General features: G+C 42.0%; 2 protein-coding genes across 3 annotated transcripts; one reads left to right on the forward strand and one right to left on the reverse strand.

Moving 5' to 3' along the window:
• Positions 1–352: 352 nt before the first annotated feature.
• On the reverse strand, positions 353–4,298 carry angptl5 (angiopoietin-like 5). The gene is given in 9 exon segments (XM_061752679.1): positions 353–543; positions 546–674; positions 1,773–1,958; positions 2,612–2,732; positions 2,919–3,022; positions 3,098–3,191; positions 3,269–3,372; positions 3,685–3,871; positions 4,233–4,298. Coding segments are annotated over 9 exon segments (1,182 nt in total).
• Positions 4,299–5,576: 1,278 nt separating this feature from the next.
• On the forward strand, positions 5,577–20,869 carry LOC133467412 (transcriptional coactivator YAP1-like). Of its 2 annotated transcripts, XM_061752262.1 has the most exons (9): positions 5,577–8,859; positions 9,090–9,370; positions 10,043–10,230; positions 11,056–11,207; positions 14,674–14,793; positions 14,962–15,041; positions 15,836–15,954; positions 16,020–16,123; positions 18,691–20,869. In XM_061752262.1, the coding sequence occupies exons 2-9, from the start codon at positions 9,158–9,160 to the stop codon at positions 18,858–18,860; spliced, it is 1,146 nt and encodes a 381-aa protein (XP_061608246.1). In that variant the 5' UTR covers positions 5,577–8,859; positions 9,090–9,157; the 3' UTR covers positions 18,861–20,869. The 2 variants fall into 2 exon arrangements, with proteins under 2 accessions (XP_061608246.1, XP_061608244.1); XM_061752260.1 differs by lacking the exon at positions 14,674–14,793 and having other exon boundaries at positions 5,605–8,859.
• The last annotated feature ends 40 nt before the right edge of the window (positions 20,870–20,909 follow it).

Raw genomic sequence — 20,909 nt, forward strand, 5'->3', positions numbered from 1 at the left:
ACCAGTTGTGAGAGCACAAAAGTTGTTTTTTAGGCAATTCAGTTAACAATATCCTGTATTTCAAACTAAATTTTACATGTTATAAATATATGATGGCTTCTCATTCAAATCCATCAATCATAGGTTCATTTATAGAATAATAAATGTAAAAGAATATAGACACTGAAGTGTGAGGCCATTCATTTGGTTGCTGCAAGGTAAACAACACCACCTGGTGGAGAAGGTTTACTCTAAACAAGCACAAAGTATTTTTTCGCGTATGGACAAAAGTACTGGGAGCAGTCTAAAGTGTTTTATTACTTGTATGTGCAAAAACATCCCGCTATTTATATATATATATATATATTTTAATTCAGTTATTGGTTGGCATCCTCCTGATCTTCATGCTGACTGACTTAATGTTGCGGGCCACTCCCTGGTGCCTCCAGGTGTCCCACAGGATTCATGTCCGAGGCCCCTGGTTTTGCTCACCATCGCCTTCCGGAGATCCTTTGAGGTTGGCCATGCCGCACTGGTTGAACCACCACCCCGTGTGGTTGTGCGGGCACTGCAGCTCTCCACATTGACGTCACCCAGTTCACAGGAGGGATTGCAGCCATCGTTGCCCACGTCTGAGGCGCTGAACGGGGCCGTGTCCTGGTTCTGGTCCTGGTCGTAGCTGCGGAAGCAGTCTCCTGCAAGCACATGATGACAGACGTAGCTATTTATCGGGGGCAAAAGTAGGTATGCACTTATTTAAGGGAGGATAGAAGGTTTGAAGAAAATATGGATTATAAAGGAATAGAGGATGGAAGGAAGAGAGTGACTATAAACGGTAGGAAAAAAGAATGAGTGTTGGATACTATGAACGAAAGGAAGGGAGTGAGGGAGGGAGGAAGGATGATAGGACAGACAACTAAAATGGTATGAAAGGAAGGATGAAGAGTGGAAGGTATGAAGTTAGTGAATGAGGGAGGAAGCAAGGTATGTAGGAGGGAAGGTTGAAAGGAAGCATAAAGGAAAGGACTAATTTGGTTGGTATTAAAGGAAGGAATATTGTAAGGAAAGAAGGGCTGAAGGAGTGAGGGAGGGAGGAATGTATAGTGTGAGGGAGCAAGGTAGGTAGAAAGGATTGAAGGGAGAAAGAAGGAAGGATGGATGGGAGGTAGAAAGTAAGCATAAATCATTCCTTCCTTTCATACTATCCAAGTAAGTTCGAATGAAAGAAGGACGGAATAATGGATGGAAGAAAAGGAAAGAAGGAAGGGGTGAAAGTAAGAAGGGCGGGAGCTATAGGAATAGAGGAATAAAGAAAACTAGAACATAAGGAAGAAGCAAAGGAAGTATATGGAGGAAGGGAGGAAACTAGAATCTTATGAAAGGATTGAAAGAAATATGGAATGAGGGAAAGCAGGGATGAAGGAAACTGCTCAACACCCATTTTGACTTGAAACTGTAATTTGGAACCTTAAACCTTGTTTAAAACGCTAAGCCTGGCTTGGAAAGGTGATTTAAAACCCAAAACCTGGCTAGAAATCTCAGTTTGAAACGCTATCCCTATCTTGAAACCCAAATTAGAAATCCTAACCCTGTTTTAAAACCTTACTTTAAAACACAAAACCTTTCAGGAAAACCCTTACCTTGAAACCTTATTTTGGAGCCCTAACCCTTTGCTTTTTATTGAAATTGATGCAAATGAAAATCTGTGTGGTGTTGCAGTGTTTGTGTATACCTACTTTTGGACCACCCTGTGTTTGAAACCAAACTTGTTCATATTTTGGGGGGTTATTGACCTGCACTACCTGCGTATCGGCCCAGGTGTATGCTGAAGAAGTGAGTTTCATTATCCAGTCTGAAATCATCATAGGATGCATATGACGCGACGTCGTCATGTGACACCAAAGCCACGTGCAGCTGGAAGCGGGTCTCCTTCTGCTTCACGATGTTGAGTACTTTTCCCAAGCCCAACCAGTGTTCGCCTGCACAGAGACACACAGTGCTTATTGGGCCTGAAGAGACGTCCTGTCTTGTTTTGTCTCATCCCGTTCTGTGCCGTCCTGTTGTGTAAAGTACCATTGTGTTGTGCCCTGTGTGTCGTCCAATTTTGTCTTTGAAGGCCTACCCTGCCCGTTCTATTACGGTCTTGTTCTGTCCAAACCTGTCCTGTCCTGCTGTTTCATTTCCTGCCCTGTCTTATTGAATCTTGTCTTGTCCTGTCCATTTCTGCCTTGTCTTTAGTCCTGTCTTGTGCTATCCTGTCTTGCCCTGTCCTGTCCTGTTCTGTGTTGTTCTGTCTTTTCATGTTCTTTCTGTACCTGTCCTGTCTTGTCTTGTCTCATCCCGTTATTTTTTTGTCCTGCCCTACCCTGCCTCCTCTTACCTTCTATCATTTGTCCTGTCCTTTCCTATCATGTTTTGTACCATACTGCCATTTCCTCTCCTATCCTATCTTGTGCTATCCTATCTTGTCCTGTACTGTTCTCCTGTCATTTCCTGACCCGTCCTTATGTCATGTCTTGTGCCATCTGTGTTGTCTTGTAATTTTCTTTCTTTTCCTGTTGTGTCTAGTCTTAATATGTGTCTGTTTTATCTTAGCTTATCACGAGGATCCAAGAACAAGACGAGAGATAACCTGCAAGGTGTTCAAATCCGTCAACATGATCGGCCCAAGTTCTTCTGAAGTCTATCAAGCCTTCTGTCCTGCGCTGCATCACTGTCCATCCTCCATCCATGTAGTCCATCTCACAGAAGACCTGAGGGGGGCAGGTGAGAGGCGATTGTTGCTGGGCGACAGGAGAGGAGTGATCCGTGGGTCGTGACAGGTTAGGGACTATTGGTGGTGAGCAACAGGTGAGGAGTGATTGGTAGTGGGTGCTATGTAACAGGTGAGGAGTGATTGATGGTGGGTGACTGCTGTGGGGCAATTGGGGGTGGTTTACCTCAAATGATGAGTCAGAGTTTTCTGGGTGGATGATATAAATCCCACTGGGAATCTTGGGAACAACGAACAATAGACTGTCCTTAATGTCACTACAGTCTCGCCCTGAACAAATCCATCATTCAATCAACCAACTGATGAACCAATCAATTGATAGATCAATCAGGTGTGTGTGGTTACCATGCAACAGTGATGGTTTGACGGGGTACATCTCCGTGTTGCTCCTCTGTACTTCATTGCTGAGTGCTTGCAATTTATTCATGACCTCATTTACCTTGAATGACATCATGTGTACAAAGTGGATCACTAGAGAAGGAAGTTAAGGGTTGTGGGTAGGAATCGTGTCCTTACCTGACTGCTGAGGACGTTCAGGGCCCTCTGCTGCTGTTCCATCACGTCCCTCATCAACTTCCTGGTGCTGTGGCCAAATGTCAGCAACGACTGATGCAACTGGCCTACACACACATGGTGGGTTAGGTTTATTTAAGGGTTGGGGTTAGAGTGGTTTAGAGTTTAATTTCGGGGCTAAGGTTATAGTTGGGGTAGGGCTTAGTGTTAGACCTATGATGGGTGAATGTTTTGGTTAGAGTTGGGGTAAGGGTGGGTTAGGGTTTTGGTAGCTTCAGGTTAGCCTTCTTCTGGGGTAGAGTATATTATGTTTAAGGCAATGATGGGTTAAGGTTATGCGTTATGGTTGGTTAGGGGTACTGCGGTTCTAGGGTTATTGTGGTGTCTGGTTATGGTAGATAATGGTTTTGTGTTTTTACCACAGATGGAATGTTTTTCATCTCGTAGTAACTTGACAGTGATGTCACAGGGAATAGAGCACGATTCGCCACTTTTGCGCCTCCCCTGTCTGACACGCCGGTCATTGGTCAGATAGATACCAATGACCGGCGTGTCAGACAGGTCCTCGTTGCGCACCTCTGATTGGTCCAGCTTCTTTACTGTGTCCTGAACAAGTATATGAATTTATAGTGCTGTAAAAATGTATTGGCCCCCTTCTCAAATTCTTATTTGTTTGTTACCCCACTTTAATATTTAGGATCATCAAACACATTAATATCAGAAAAAGGGTAAAAGTAAAAATGAAATGCAGTTTTTAAATGGTGATTTTATTTACTAAGGGGGAAAAAATATTCAAAGCTATCTGGTCCTGTCTGAAAAATTGCACCCTAAACTCAATAACTGGTTGGGGCACCCTCAGCAGCAAAATTGAAATCAAGTGTTTTCTGTAACTGGCAATGAGTCTTTTACATCTCTGTAGAGATCATTTAGCTAACACTTCCTTGAAGAATTGTTTTAATTCCGCAACACCGCAGGATTTTCGAGCATAAGCAGTCTTGTTAAGGTCATCCCACAGCATTTCAATCAGATTCATGTCCGGACTTTGACTAGTCCACTCCAAAACCTTTATTTTGTCAGTCATTCAGAAGTCCACTTGCTGGTGTGTTTGGGAGCGTTGTCCTGCTGCAGAACCCAAGTGTGCTTAAACTTGACCTTAACTGAGGGAAGAGAGGCCTGCAGTTCTTTAGATGTTGTCCTGGCTTCCTTTGTGACCTCCTGAATGAGTCATCACTGTGCTCTTGGGGTATTTTTTCTTGGCCGGCCACTCCTGGGAAGGTTTACCACTGTTCCATGTTTTCTCATTTGTGGATAATGGTTCTCAACATGGTTCGCTGGAGTCCTAAAGCTTTAGAAATGGCTTTGTAACTCTTTCCAGACTAATGTTTGTCAATTACTTTATTTCTCTTATGTTCTTGAATTTCTTTGCATTGTGGCATTTTTTTGCAGCTTTTTGAGACGTTTTGACTAACTTCATTTTGTCAAACACATTCTAGTCAAGTGATTTCTTGATTGAACAGGCTTAATCAGGCTTGGGTATGGTCAGTAAAAATGAACTAAAAAATGAGATTAGCCACAGTTAATTAGTGATTTAACAAGGGTGGGGCGGGGGGACATTATTTTTATTTTTTTTACACAGGGCCAGGTAGCTTTGATTAGTTGTATTTTCTTAAATAAAACCACCCAAACAAAATTTTATGTTTACTTGGGTTATCTTTGTCTGATATTTACATTTGTTTGATGATCTTAAACATTTAAGTGGGGTAACTATGCAAAATTATAAGAATTTGAGATGGGTGCCAATGCTTTTTCACGGTACTGTATATGAAAACTATGAAATTCAAAAATCTTTATTTGTCCCCCTAGAAGCAATTCAAAGCACGCCAAGCAAACAACAATCAATATTGTATTTATATATCCTCGTGATGTCACATGATTGCATGGTCTTGTGTTGCTAGAGAGAATAGTATGCCTGTGAAGGTCCTTGCATTGGAGGACAGCGGATGTGTTAAAAGGAGGAGGAGGACAGTCATCCACATGTTTGTCCTGTTTCAATTATTCCCAACTCTTTTCCACTTTTATTTCCCAACAAGGCTGCTCCTTTTTTTCCCCCGTCACCTCCTTCTCACATCAAGTTTTCTTCTCTCTTCTTTCTCCTTGCACCACAACCCCCCTCCCCCCTCCCCTCGTAAATTCCCATGTTGGTATTGTTGGAAAGAGCCATGCTGTGAAAGAGCTGGCTCAGGGCTAGGGATAGGGTGTCATAGTGAATGATTTGGATTAGGGTTAGGGTGGGATTTGTGTGTTAGGGTTATGATTAGATTTATGATCGGTTGGGGTTTAGGGTTATGGTTAGAGATCAGGTTTAGGGGTTAACCGTTATGGGGTTGGGTAATGGTGGGTTATGGTTGAGGGCGTAACGATATGTGACTGGTCAGACCCCAAAACAGAGCGTGTTAAAGGAGTGATACAAAGTCTATTCTAATAAAGTACAAAAATGAGAATTTTTAGTTTAGTTAATAAAAGTGCCACAAATTAGTAGGGGAAAAAATACATAAAGTAAAAAAGAAAAGATTATGAACAAAACACTACATACAAGTAGAGAGAGATAACAATAAATCAAATTAAAACAAACAGCAACTAAACTAGGAAGGACACTAGGAAGGACCAGAGCATGGAGGAATACCAGGAAAACACTAGAACTTACTGGGAGAAACAAAGAGTGCAAAAAAAACATCCAGCTAAGACCAGAATGCAGCATGACAAAGACAAAGAAACAATTTATGGCCTTCCTGGTATGGCCTAGGGCAAATGACTGGGAGCTGATTACCAATTGCTCCGCACAACCTTGCTTCCTGCACCGCCTTGGGGCAACAAAGAATAAACATAGGGAATAGCCAAGTGACAGAAAAATAAAAACACAACTCAGAGGGGATCACGACAAAGGGTTTAGGATTATGGTTTAAGGTTATGGTAAGGGGTAGGGTGTTCTGGGTTTGGCATTAGGGTAAGGGTTTAGGGTTGTGGTTAGGTATATGATCAGTTGGGGGTTAAGGTTCTAGTTTAGGGGTTAGGGTTCGTTTGGGTTTTGGTGGTTTAGGGTTAGTGTTATTCAACAGTTTGTCTTACAGTTGTGGTGGATTACAGTTATGGGTTAGGTTGCTAGGATTTTGGTTAGGATTTTTTGTTTAGTGTTATAGTGTGTTAGGATTGACGGAATTCCCTCGAAAGACTCTTCCACTCTGAATCAGAGGTGCAGACAGTTTGTGCCGATGTGCACATTTGCCAGGAGCGAGACCTGATCCTGCTCATGGAAACCAGATGTGAAAGGGAAACATGGTGGCTTAATTATAACACAAAGCCCCCCAACCCCCCGACCTTCCTGCTCTCGTTTCTTTCTCTCTCGTCCCGGCGTCCACGCGTCACGTTTTCTCATTGTGACGGAAAAGACTTCTCTTTAAGGGTCAGAAGAATTTCTTCCGTTAACTGGGCTATCAAAATGGGAAGCGGGAGAACATTCCAGAGTCCAGATGGAGACGCTCACCTCCTTGGAAAAGAAAACAACTGAATGAAAGATGGGGAACACTGTGGAATGTGCAGTGCAGTCGAAAGTGGCCACACAGCCTAAGGAGCCCCTACCAATCCTGGGGGGCACAGGGGTACACAACCACGTGTCCTATGTTATATGCTAAGTGTGGTGGATGAACTCTGGCTGTTAGCTTAGCATTAACACAAGGATTGGAGGCAGTGGCAAACATCTAGAATAGCCTTAGCTTTGGCTAAAACTAAACTAAACCCAATTTTTAACATATTTAAATCGGCATTTTTTTTCTATTTTAGTCATGTTAAAGACATATAGAGGTCCACTTATCCAGTTTACGTGAGCTATCTTTCCAGTCTTTATTATTAACTACACTAGTTGGCTAAAGCTAGCAGGGTAAGCTAACCCAATTGGTGTTATCACCTATTAACACATTTGAGCTCACGATTTATTCTTTTTAAATTATTATTTTTTTTGTTCAGATTAGTCAATTTAGAGGTGCTTGAATGCAGATTTTGACTCCCTAACCGAGCTCTGTTTGCTAAACCTACTTTTAGCTAACTGACTTCTGTTTGCTAAGCTAACTGGCTAATATCAAGTTTTATCATATTTAGAGATTTTACATTTAATTTTTGCCTTCTTTTAATGGGAATGAGTCATTTTAAAGGCTCACTTAGGCCAATTTGTCCAGTTTATGTTTAGTTTTTATTATTAACTGAGCTAGTTGGCTTAGCTATCAGGCTAAACTCAGTCAAGTAGCATTAAACTCACCTTTCAATGCCTTCAAACTCCAGTCATCCTATTTAGATTGTGTTTTTGTACAGATAAGGCACAGTCAATTTAGAAGTGTATGCAAATTTTGCTAAACCTAGCCAAGTAGCATAAAACTCACCTTTTAATGCCTTGAAACTCACAATTCATTAATTTCCAATTGTGTTTATGTACAGATTAGACAGGAAATTAATTTAGAGGTACACATATTTTGGCTCGCTAGTTTTTACCTTTCATTTTTAGTCTTATTTTCATCAGAGTGAGTCTTTTTATGGTGTATGTAGGTCGATTTGTAAAGTTTATGTGAGCTGGCTTTGAGCTTTCCCGTCTTTATTATTAACTGGGCTAGTGGGGTTAGCTAGCACGCTAAGCTAAGTTTAATTAAAAAAACATCCGTCCCAAATGATTGATAAGATTTCTGGAGGAAATATCTCAGTACAAATGTCCATCCAGTTTTTTAATCCAATTATCTACATACATAAATAAATTAAAACTAATTAAAGAATACATTTAATCCAATCCAAAGAAAAATGTCTATATGTATATTATTGTTTGAGATTCTTTTTTTTACATATTTAATATCTCTAGCCAGTTGGAGGAAAATATGCGATGAGGATAAAATAAATGATAAAAATGTCAGGTTTTCTTTAGTCAATGGCGCGTATTTTCCACTAGGGGGCGCCCACCGTCTGTCTGATTCACCCAAACGGGGCGGATGGTTTTGTTTTTGTACAACTTATTCCAAATATTAAACATGAAATAAAACGCATGAAGATTTGACATTGATGTAGTTCAGCGTTTAGGATGACGTTAGGAGGGCATGTTGGAACACTTTCAAAGATATGTCTTGTCTTTTCTTGTAACTTTTCACACATAAATGTCCCAAACATTTACTTGTAACGCAGTAATTGTTGTGTCTTTTACGTGCAACTTGAACGAAATTGTAGGTTTTTATTTTTCGTGCGAGTGGCTGCACAAGCTAGATGCAGCGGCGGCTTTAAAGGCTGCAACCCCGCCCATGCGCACTATCACAAGAACGTGGATGTGCACACGCACACACGCACACACACACACACACGCACAGACACGCACACACACACACACACACAAAAGTTTGGGCTTCTCGCCGTGATTTGCTCCGCGCACTTTGTTCCACTTCACACTGAGTGGATTTCTTCCTCGAGGAGTGGTGGGATTCGGTGGTGGTTGTTTTGTTTTTAAAATTCCACCCTTAAGAGTGGATCTTTGACGAAGGGAGTGGGGGAGACGGACTGTCTGCGTGAAGGTATGTGGGAGGCATGTTGTGTTGTTTCCAAATTTTTCCACATACCTACGCACACTTTCTCGCGTGTTGATTGCGCGTTTGTAAAGAACTTTTAGGAAGTTCCGATAAAGTTTGGATGGGTGGGGAGACGAGGAAAGTGGGGGAGTTGTGTAAGCAATCAGATCACGTCACGCAACTCCCCCCACGACGTTTACGCGTTTTTTTGGTAATTGTGACGTGTTGTTTTGCAGCTTTTTGTTGTTGTCAATTGTGAGGCACCCCAGCCCCGTCAAAAAAAACAAAAAAAATAGGCCCCCACATGGACGCGCACCGCGGCGGCGGCAGCGCGCCCCCGGCCGGCCAGCAAGTGGTGCACGTCCGCGGTGACTCCCAGAGCGAACTGGAGGCCCTATTCAGCGCCGTCATGAACCCGACCAAGTCCGCCCAGCAGCCCGCCTCGCTGCCCATGAGGATGCGGAAGTTGCCCGACTCCTTCTTCAAACCGCCGGACCCCCGCACGCACTCCAGACAGGTAAGGAAATGGTCTGTTACCGGGTCAAACGGTCAGTGTGATTAAACCCAGATGTTCTTCATTGTCGTTCAAGTGTAAAAATAAGTTGTCATAACAATTGGCCCTTTGAAATTTCCCGTAAAAGTTATGCATGTATGGCAACAATATGGAAATGGGGGGTACAAACTTGACCCCTAATTTGAAACCCAAACCGGTGGTTTGATCCATTGAAACCGTAAATTGAATCCTTAACCCTGTCTTGAAGCCCAACCATGGTTTTAAACATTAACCCTGGTTTAAAATTCTAATTTGAAAAGCCAACCCTGGTTTGAAACCCTAACTCACATTTGAAACCGTGACCTGAGATCCTAGCCCTGTCTCGAAAGCCTAATTTGAAATCTGTGCGTAAGGGAATTCTGCACTGGGCTGTGCGAAGCTGTCCTTTTCCACATTTTATATAAATGACACAGCATGGAGGATGTCAGTTTTCCACTTTTAGAGGTGGTATCAGAAATGGGAAGCCGTCTGTGTGTAAGGGTATTCCACAGTTCAGGGACATGCATTCACTTCTCCTGCCCTGTTGTAAAACCTGATGTCAAATTTGATCCCTCTTTTTTCTTCAATAAGTGTTCCAGAAAACAGTCTAAAGTGTTGATGTTTCATGTGTTTGTGTTGTTTCCCCCCACCCATCAGGCCAGTTCGGACGGCGGCGTGTGCGCATCCCTCACGCCTCACCACGTGCGCGCCCATTCCTCGCCGGCCTCGCTGCCCGTCAACATGCCCGACGCGGCGGCCGCCCCGCCCGTCATATCTGACGACGTGCCGCTCCCGCACGGATGGGAGATGGCCAAGACACCCACTGGACAACGATACTTCCTCAAGTAAGAGGAAGTTACTTCAAGTTTCAAACTTGGATTGAAACTCTAATTTTAAACCCTAATCTAGTCTTGAAAATATAATTTGTAACCCCAACTCTGTCTTGAAGCCCAACTTTCAAAGACTAATCCTGTTTGTGAAACCTGTCTTGAAAACATTACTTTGAAACCCCATTGATGGCTTGAAACAATACTTTGAAACCCTAATCTTGAAAACCCCTCCTTTCAAATCTCAACCCTGGTTTAAAAAAACAACAACAACAACCTAGTGTGAAACCCTAACCCTGGCTTGGAACTGTAATATAAAACCGTAATCCTGGTTTGAAACTCTAAATTGAACCACTAATGCTTTTTGAAACCCTAACCCTGGTTTGGAACCATAATATGAAACCCAAATGTTTGCTGTAAACCCCAATTCAAAGCCCTAACCCTGTCTTGAAACCCTAATCCTGTGTTGAAAGCCTAAATTGAAACCACAACCCTGTCTTAATGCCCCTCATTTAAAAGCCTAACCCTTTCTTAAAACACAACTTTTAAAAAAATCTAACCCTGGCTCTAAACCATCCTTGAAGCCCTAACCCTGGCCCGAAACAAGACTATCATCTTTAACAAAGTAACACAACGTTGTTAGTGCAGAGACGCTCACACAACGAAAATGACAAGTTGTCATGTGAGTTGTTGTGACTTGTGAATTTCACGCATACGTTGTCGTACTGGTCAATCCAGTCCTGCGCCTTCAAGTCATTGTTCTAACTTGCTCTCTGTGTGTGTGTGTGTGTGTGTGTTTGTGTGCGTGCGTGCATGTGTGTGTGTGTGTGCGCATGCCTACAGCCACCTGGACAAGACCACCACTTGGCATGACCCCCGCCTGGCGCAGCTCCAGTCGGCCGCCCTGCCGCACCCCGGCCCCTCCCCCGTCCACACCCACTCCCTCAGCAACCCGGCCACGGCCACCAAGCCGCCCGGCTGCAATCCAGACGCAGGTATTCTTCATAATTCATTATAATTGATCAAAATGAATCATTGAAATGACCCTCCAGTTGTCCAGTTTGCACTCATGAAGGAAAAGATATGACATAACATCTTCCAATTAAAGAAAACAAACGGGGACCGATAAGTAGGTATACTCTGGCCCTTTTATCCTCTAAGATGTAGTTGCTGACAACTTGGCTTGGGGCTGCCATCTTGAAATCATGTGAACGGAGGATGTGTTTTGATTGGCCACCCGAATTTATGCCTTCAGCATGTAGCAGTGCCATTAAAAAGAGTATTTGCCCTTTTCTCAAATTCTTATTTTTTTGCAGTTTCCCAACTTTAAAGTTTAGGATCATCCAATAAATGTAAATATCAAAGGTAACCCAAGTAAACCTAAAATGCAGTTTTTAAATGGTGGTTTTATTTATTAGGGGCACAAAACTGAGTTATTTTGCCCCGTGTGAAAAAAGTAATGGCCCCCTAAACCTAATAACTGGTTGGCCTACACTCAGCAGCAACAACGGAAATCAAGCATTTTCTATAAGTGGCAATGAGTCTTTCACATCTCTATAGAGATATTTTGGCCCACCTTTCCTTGCAGTTGTTGTAATTCAGCAACACTGGAGGGTTTTCGAGCAAAAACCGCATTTAAAAGTCATGCCACAGCGTTTCATTCGGATTCAAGTCCGAACTTTGACTAGGCTAATCCAAAACCTTAATTTTTTATTTTATTTTATTTGTTTAAGCCATTCAGAAGTTGACTTGCTGGTATGTTTTGGATCATTGTCCTGCTGCAGAACCCAAGTGCGCGTCAGGTTGAGGTCACGAGCTGATGGCCGGCCATTCTCCTTCAGGATTTTCTGGTAAAGAGCAGAATTCATAGTTCCATCAATCACAGCAAGTCGTCCAGGTCCATCACACTATCACCACCATGTTTGACTGTTGGTATGATGTTCTTTTTCTGAAGTGCTGTTACTTTTCCGTCAGATGTAGCGTGATACACACCTTCCAAAAAGTTAAACTTTCATCTCTTCAGTCCGTCAAATTTTATCCCGGGAGTCTTGGGAATCATTTAGATTTATTTTTTTGCAAAAGTAAGACGAGGCTTTAAGTTCTCTTTTGTCAGCAGTCATTTTCACCTTGGAACTCTGCCATGGATGCCATTTTTCTTATTGGTGAGGCATGAACACTGACCTTAACTGAGGCAAGGGAGGCCTGCAGTTCTTTAGATGTTGGCCTTGGCTCCTTTGTGACCTTTGTGATAAGTCCTTGATGTGTTTTTGGGGTAATTTTTGTAGGACGGCCACTCCAGGGAAGGTTCACCACTGTTCTATGTTTTTGCCATTTGTGGATAATGGCTCTCAGGGTAGTTAGCTGGAGTCCTAAATCTTAAAAAAATTACTTTGTAAACCTTTACAGACTGATAAATATCAATTACTTTATTTATCTGTTCTTGAAATTCTTTGGATTGTGGCATTTTGTTGCGGCTTTTTGAGATCCAGGTACCTTTTGAATATTTTTTATTCATAAAGGCTCCATGCCATCAAAATCCTCCCCCCCCCCCCATACTGTTTTATGCATACCATAGGTCTAAATGAGACTGTGACTTGTTTTAAGTTTGACATCTATGTGGTTTGTCGATTTGAATGTGATAGCCTTTAAACACGAAAACTGCTTGCAAACAGGATTTGAAATTGCCAACATTGTGACATAGTTACACCTGTTGATATTGAAGTACCTGCCCACTTCATGTTTGATACTCAACTCAGCTGAATGGCAACGTGGTATTTCCGGGTTTTAATCGTGCAAGTCTCAGCCATACAAATATACATAATCATCTATAAGTATACATAGGTTGTGTTTTACAACAGTACTTCACTGTGCTTTAATGTAACTGGTGGATGCAATAGCAAAGTTTGCGATGATTGTCGCGGCAGGTTCAGTTCACATGAATGGGAGGGGACGACAGGCATAACCTCAAAATATCCCCCTCTCTTCTAATTTTCACCCATGTCCCAGTCAGATCATGTTCCCTGTTAGTGGGCCAACAGTCCAACACTTGGTGAATTGTGCTTCACAATGATAGGAAGATATCTAAGGACACGACGTTGCTATGAATGCTTGGCCACCCCAAGTTTCTAGACTCTAATGGACGCTGTGATATGGACCAGTCAAAGCCAAGCTGTTTTTCGTATTTCAGTCGGGAAAGATAAGCAATCCAATCACAGCAAAGCTTATTTACATTTCTCGTATTAATGATAACGCCGTCTGTTTCGACTGCCAGGTGTTAAAGATCAACAAGTATAGCTTGAAAAGGGACATTTTGGACATTTCCAACCCAAATGATCTTGCAAACATGATGAAAGAACATCAAACATTATAAAAAATTAAAAGAAATTTTAATACCATTGGACCTTTAAATAAAATCACCATGTAAAAACAGCATTTTATGTATACTTGCGTTATCGTTGTATGATATTTAGATTTGTTTGCTGATCTTAAACATTCAATTGGGGAAACTGCAAAAAAATAAGAATTTTAGAAGGGTGCAAATACCTTTTCACGGCACTGTACCTCAAGTAGTGCGCACCACTTCAGTTTTCTACTTTGCGAGGTGAAAAATATCAAATGTTAGGTATTTGTCTCAAGGCCACGTGAGGCAGAAAAATTATACCCACACAGCGCTTAGCAAATGGTCCCAAATAAAAACATTTGTTCAGCAGAAAGCTTAATTTGTCCTTCTCAATTTTTGTTCAGCTGTTTACGGTTTCAGTACTTTTTGCAAAACTTGGTGTTTTTTTTTTTTTTTTTTTTAAACAAGCAGCTGAACAGCTGAAGGTGTTTGAGCCATGAAAATTTCCCACAATGTCCACTCCTTTGACTCTTCTTTTGGGGAAGTCGAGTCAGAAGTCTATTACAGTAGTCAAGTCTACTGAAAATAAGCTTCTTGGATGCTTCTCCTGATCTGCTTAGGACAGCAAGAGGGTAGATGGAGAGAAAGAAGATAGAGGCACACCAACTGCCATATCATCAACAGTAAATGTCCAATGAAGACAACGACGACGATGTTACTGAAAGGCATAGAATGTTTATGGATCAGCCATTCAGCTACTCCTCCTTCGAGAGAAGCAAGTTGTGTAGAAGTTGAGTGGTTTAATGAAGTTCACCTGTAAAGGTTATAGTGCATTTTAGGGTCATCCTGAAATTTCACCGAAATATTCTAAACTTTATCTGAGTAATGTGTATGGTTTTACGTAATAGCGGCCATCTGAGGGAAACCATAGCAACGACGCGACTGCAACAAAATGAGTCTGACACCGCTGTTCTATAGATATAAATGACTTGAAATAGCTTGTGATTTAGTTTATGGGGTGTTTCTTTATCCACAATCCTTTGCTCAGAGGAAAGAAAAAAAAAAAGGGGGGTCATCTGGTGCGTCTTCTCCTGCTCATCTGTGCTTTCGCTGCTGTTCAGGTGGGCTGCCTGAAGGCTGGGAGCGGGCTGCCACTGCCGAACGGGAGGTGTACTACATCGATCGCGTAAATAAGAGCACCACGTGGCTCACCCGCGTCGAGGTAGCGCCGCCACAGTCCAGTATTATTTGGGGGGGTTATGGGGGTCTGCAGAGGTGCTTATTTGTCCACCACCACCAATGCAACCAGAAAGGTCGCCAAATAAAGTTGTTTGAATCTCATGGAAATTAATCTTTTTTAATTTTTTTTCCACTCTTAAGTTATTGTGCTTTGTGTGTGTGTGTTGCAGGCCTGCTGAGCTTGGCCATGCAGCAGCGGAAGGAGAAAGAGAGACTGCGATGCAAGCAGCACATGCAGCTCAAGACACAGGTATAATATAATGTATTACATTTGATTTATTCAGATTCCAAAAATGTTATTAATCCCTGCGGATTTACCATGTCCCTGCGCATTTAACACAAGTTTACAACATAAATACATAATAAGGGCATAAATGGGTATGAAGGGTGTGGTGGAATCTTTGCATTGCTACAGTATACGGATGTATTTACATTACTCCACTGATAAGCACTCATTACATGTAGTAACCGTCCCATTAGTGATACACGAACTCCCTCTAGTGGAATGCAAATGAATCACTGCCAAAGTACAGTTCAGTTCAGTACATTTATTAAGGTACAATTTAACTTTTATTTATGTTTGTATTTATCTATATCCTTTCCAGACCCACCCGAAATGGGATAAAATCTGCAACATAAGTAGACCAAAAAAAAAAAAAACTTTTTAAAATAGTTTGTCTCCTGCCGCATGCTGTATTATAAAATAATAATTCAAATTTAAGACACACTTTAAACACATTGAAAGATATTTGAACACCAAAGAAAAACCAATTGCAAGCATGAAATGCAGGAAACATGATATATATTTGTGTGTGTGTGTGTGTATATATATATATATATATATATATTATATATAGATAGATAGATAAAATTTGTCTGTGTACATGCATGTGCCTTTAAGAGGTGGGACATGCAACGTCTGTGTGTGAGTGTCCAGGTGAGCGCTATAGCAGCTTAAAATAAATGGTACAATTTTAGTTTGGGATCAATATATGTATCGTATTGTAATGTATCAATCCATGCACCCATGTGCATTTGTTGTAGGAAACAACCAGAGGAGGGAGAAACCAGATATCTGCTGCATTGGATCATGATAGGAACACACTTGCCCAGTCTGTGGATGTCAGGATCCGAGCTCCCACCCATGAATCAACGCTCAACGGGTGAGTGTCATCATCAAAAACATCGTCGTTCATATCATGTGACGCATTTGTTTGTTCCCATGCAGCGGAGCTCACTCCCGCAACGAGAGTACCGATAGCGGCCTGAGCGTCAGCAGCCTGCCACGCTCGTCTGACCTGACGCTCGCCTCTGTGGACCACATGGAGACTGGTAAAGCTAGTTACTAAATGCTAACATGTTAACATGAGAGAGGTAGAATGCTAACAGTTGGTATGCTAACATGTAGCAAGATGGCAACCTGAGTACAGAAAATGCCAAGATAGATCGATAAGGATTTTACATCATGCACCTGTAGTTGGGTACCATTTGAAATGACAGTTGCTAACATGCTAAAATTTGGTATACTAAAATCATAGAACGATAGCAACCAGAGTAGAGAGAGTGTAGGACAGTTCGATAAGGATGTTAATTCATGCTCGTGTAGTTGGATACTCTTTCAAATAATGGATAAAATGCTAACATGCAAATAGTTTGAATGCTAATATTTAGCAAGGTAACAGCAGTGTATTCAGCTGCTGTTTCGAATTACAAAATTCTAACAGTTGGCATCCAAATATATAGCAAGATGACTGTAGCACTAATGCCTAGATCATTTTACCCCCGATTTAGCGATTTACCAGATCGGGCCCGACATATTTTGTTGGGAACGGCAAAACCTCTTGTAGTATGACATAATCCACGATCAACGATTTGGCGCTACGATGCCAAAATGAAAAGTCTGTTTTTTTGGGATATCTTCCGTGTAGTGTGATATATCAACGACAACTCTCTGACAGCGCACCTTGAAGTAGAATTGCATATTGAGACCGGTGCATCGTGTCCCGTGCTTGCCTTTGTCAACATACTTGCATGCTGTTGTCAACATTTATTCATGTGCACAAACCAATGTTTACCGAAGCTTTACAGCACGATTCGACAGAATGCCGGCATGTTTACGTACAAATGTTAGTGCTAGCACAAGCTTGCTAAGCTACATAACGTTTTATCTGCTTGCGAGCCGTATTAAAAGTATGTGAACATACCTCACGCGGGCCTTGAATGGGCAGCCCAAAACATCCTCTCCAGAGCATGTTTTTTCCCCAACATTCCTGCGGCGATCCATTGTTTGACAACAACTTGTTTTCGCCATGGTAACAGTTATATCCAGTTGCAGTGAAAGGGGACACGTTTCCTGGTTCCCCCTCTCCGACAATGTTTGATTTTGACAAGATCAAGCCCAGTGATTGTAAAAGGCGGGATACGGTGGTATCGGAATACATGTAGTGTACTGTTGCCACTGTCTAACCGAGATACGGCAAGATTTGACGGCAGTGGTCTGACATAGTGCAATCGTGAAAGACCAACTTTGAAACAAACAAGGGACACTCTCCCGCCCTCGGGCTGGGTGGGGACTGGCGGCTTCGCGGGCCCTGCGGGTTGGCGGGGCGTGTGGGGTGGAGGGTTTGGCTGGGGGGGTGGCATTGGGTCCCTGTGGCCCCCACTGGGTGGCCAGTTGTCGGGCCGCCTCGGTGGGGCTGGCGGACTGCCCTGGATCCCTAGGTGTGGGACGTGTCCCGTCCGCCGGGCTGCTCTCGGGTGAACCCCTGGGCCTGATCCCGCCCCTCGATTGATTGGGTGGGGTCCTCAACAGCCGCGGTGCGGCCATAGCAATTACAGGAAACTTCTGTCAGTCTTTGTGCATGTAAAACGGTGTCAATTCACTTGCATGTATCCGCAGGCACACACCCCGAGGACTCTTTCACTGGGTGTGGGGTCACGCACTTACTGTGACAAAAAACTCATGAATATGCAAATTGCTTGTGTATCCCCTCACTTATACTCTTGTCCTGTAGACTTACAATTTACATAATTAATGCCACCACACTTCAGTTGTACAGCCGGTTCATGGCCCTTGTCCTGCATGCTTCTTCTCCTGTCCTTGCCTTGTTCTATCTTGTCCTGTCTTTCCCTCACTGGGTGTAGCACTACAGCCCCATGCAACACTCATATATAATGTAATGATTTACTTCTCTCATCCTGTTTACAATTAGTGCTTTGTCTTTTGTCTTTGTTTCTCTCTCCCTTCTAGAAACTTTGTTCTGTTCGACTGATCAAGTCTGATTCTTACTAAACCTCAATTATAATACCACAGCGCAATCTTAAAAACTCTACTGTGACACAGTAACAAAACTGTTCCGGCATAAAAGGGATACAGATTTTCTATTCTGCTTGACCTAACAGCCGAACAGGACAAAAGAAAGAAAGAAAGAGACCAACTTTGTCTTGTAGTCTGCTCTAGGCATAAGGCAGGTCGATAATGTTTTGTACACATATGTTCCTGTTGTAGGGTCCCCTTTCAAAATGTGACTTGATAAAATGTTAGCAGTTGTTGTGCTAAAATATAAAAAACTGAGTATCCCACAGAAAGTGCTAAGGCAGGTTAATAAGGATTTTACATCATGCACCTGTAGCTGGGTTCAATTTCAAATGAGCATGGATCCAATGCTAGCAAAATACCAGTTGGTATGCTAACACATAGCTATCTTGCTACCCGAGGATAGAAATTTGATAAGGATTGTAGCACTCCCCTCAAGTCTGGTACCATTTCAAATGAAAACTGATCAAATGCTAGCTTAAGAATGTTACATTATTCCCATGTTAGTCAGGTACTGTTTCATATGAGAGTAGTGTAGTAATGCTAGCACTTGGTAATAATCGTAACCAATCCTCTGCTGTAGGGGAGTGCGGCGAGTCGTCGACTTTACAGGACTCGTTGCCCGCGATGAGCGAGGGCGAGGAGTTGATGCCCTGCATTCCGGAGGGTCTGAGTTCCGACCTCCTGATGGACATGGAGACGGTCCTGTCCGGCTCGCACATGGACAGGGACAGCCTGCTCACCTGGCTATAGAGACGCCATTTTGTGTCAGCCTTAAGAACACTTGGTGTGGATTGTTGACACTAACATGAGAGGGACTTCATCTCCCCACACGTGATGGAAGTCCAAAGCTACCCTCCTTCGCCCCCTTCAAATAACCTCACCTCAGGTGATAAAATGCTGGAATTCTTCCTTTTGGGCGGCTTCTGACAGAATCCACATGGTAAAGACACTTATCTAAGGACACATTAGGCTATTTGAACCGGGTTTGAGCCCACTTCAAAGTCAGTTCTTCATGATTAAGCCACCTTGCACATTAGAAATCAACAGAACAACAACAAATAATTCACAAGGTCAAAAACGTCCACAGCACTCTCAACCACGCACGGACACGTGTGCTACGCGTGTCATAATTAATGCAATGCCCATCTTGTACAACAGAAATAAACATGATGACTCAAAATAATCACTGTAGTTAAAAAAAAAAAAAAAAAGAAAAACAAGTCCATAGCGCACAAGCACATAGAGGTCTTATAACAAATATGATGGCTTCTCTGGCCAGTTATTGATAACCACCACTATGCACAATATAAACCAACAAAATGACTTGATAGAATCCACAAAATCAAAAAATCCAGTGAACTCCTTGGTTATGCACGGGCACGTGCGCAACGTCAATTTACAATCATATAATGAATGCGATCAACACCTTGAAGAATACAAATAAACAAAGCAACTCAAAATAATCCATAGAGTAAAGAAAGTCCACAGCACATGCATGCATGTGCAAAGTATTTGCCATATAGTTAATGTAATGCCTCCTCTTTCTTGCCAGTTGTACATGATAACCGCCACTTTGCACAACAGAAATAAACACAACACCTAAAATATTCCAGAAAGTACAAAAAAAATAAAAAAAATCTACAGCACACAGGTGCTCCAAATGCATGTCATGTGATTTATATATGATGGCTCCTCTCACCAATCATGACAATCGCCACTGTGCACAAAAGAAATAAGCATAACTAGAAATAATCCACAAAGTACAAAACAAAACCTCCACGGCACACGTGTAATGTATTTGTCATATAGTTCATGCAATGGCTCAACCACATTGAACAACTACAAATAATCCACAAAATCAAAAAAGTCCATGCCATGCACAGGCAAGAATTATTACTAACTGCCGCCGTGTAAAATAGAAATGAACAGAACATCTAGAAATAATCCACATAATAAATGCTCAGTCAGTGTTATGTAATGCAATGGCTCCTCTCGCCAGTTATTCATTATAACAACCACATTGCACAGTAGAAATAAAACTAAAAGTATGCCACAAAGTCAACAGAGTCCATGCCATGCGTTTGAATCATAACTGCCACTTTGCACAATACAAATGAAAAGAAATCTTAAAAATAATCCATAGCCAAAAAATATCTCCAAATGAAGGGAAGGTGTTAAAGCTTTAATCAAGTGAAGTAATTATATGCATTTGACGTAAAATATGTTGTTTATTGTGGTTTCTCGTACCAATGGCCATTCCTCATATTTTGCTCGTCCGATTGAGCAACTCCAGCGGGTCGAAATATTAGGTACGGCAGTGGAAATCAATTCACTGAGTGAAGTACTGACAGCTGTTCCTAATATTGTGGTTTAGGCTTTTAGTGTGAGGTGGCCATTTTAAAGCTGTTCTTACTGTTAAAGGTGCAGTTCAGCTTTTTATCTTGGCAATAAACAATAAATGAAGACTTTTAAAGGCCGCTTAAAGGAGCAACGTACTAATTGTAGATGCTGCGGGGTGTTTATGATTTTATGTGTATCGCTCATACCCCCTCAGTGCAACACACTAGCTTATTTATCTGAGGATGATGCATGACACTCCCTGTATGGTATATAAATATATGTAACAATGCATTGTATGATTACCATCTATTTAGAGTTTTGTACCTTTTTTTTTTAAATGCATGTGCTTTATATCATTTATTCTCACTAATCTTTTGAAATGCATAATAAACATTTAATAAATACAAACCATGGAAGTCGGTTATGTGTACGTTAAGAATATTTACTATAACTGTACAA

This window comes from Phyllopteryx taeniolatus, chromosome 17 (assembly GCF_024500385.1).
Source record: "Phyllopteryx taeniolatus isolate TA_2022b chromosome 17, UOR_Ptae_1.2, whole genome shotgun sequence".
NCBI classification, from domain to species: domain Eukaryota; kingdom Metazoa; phylum Chordata; class Actinopteri; order Syngnathiformes; family Syngnathidae; genus Phyllopteryx; species Phyllopteryx taeniolatus.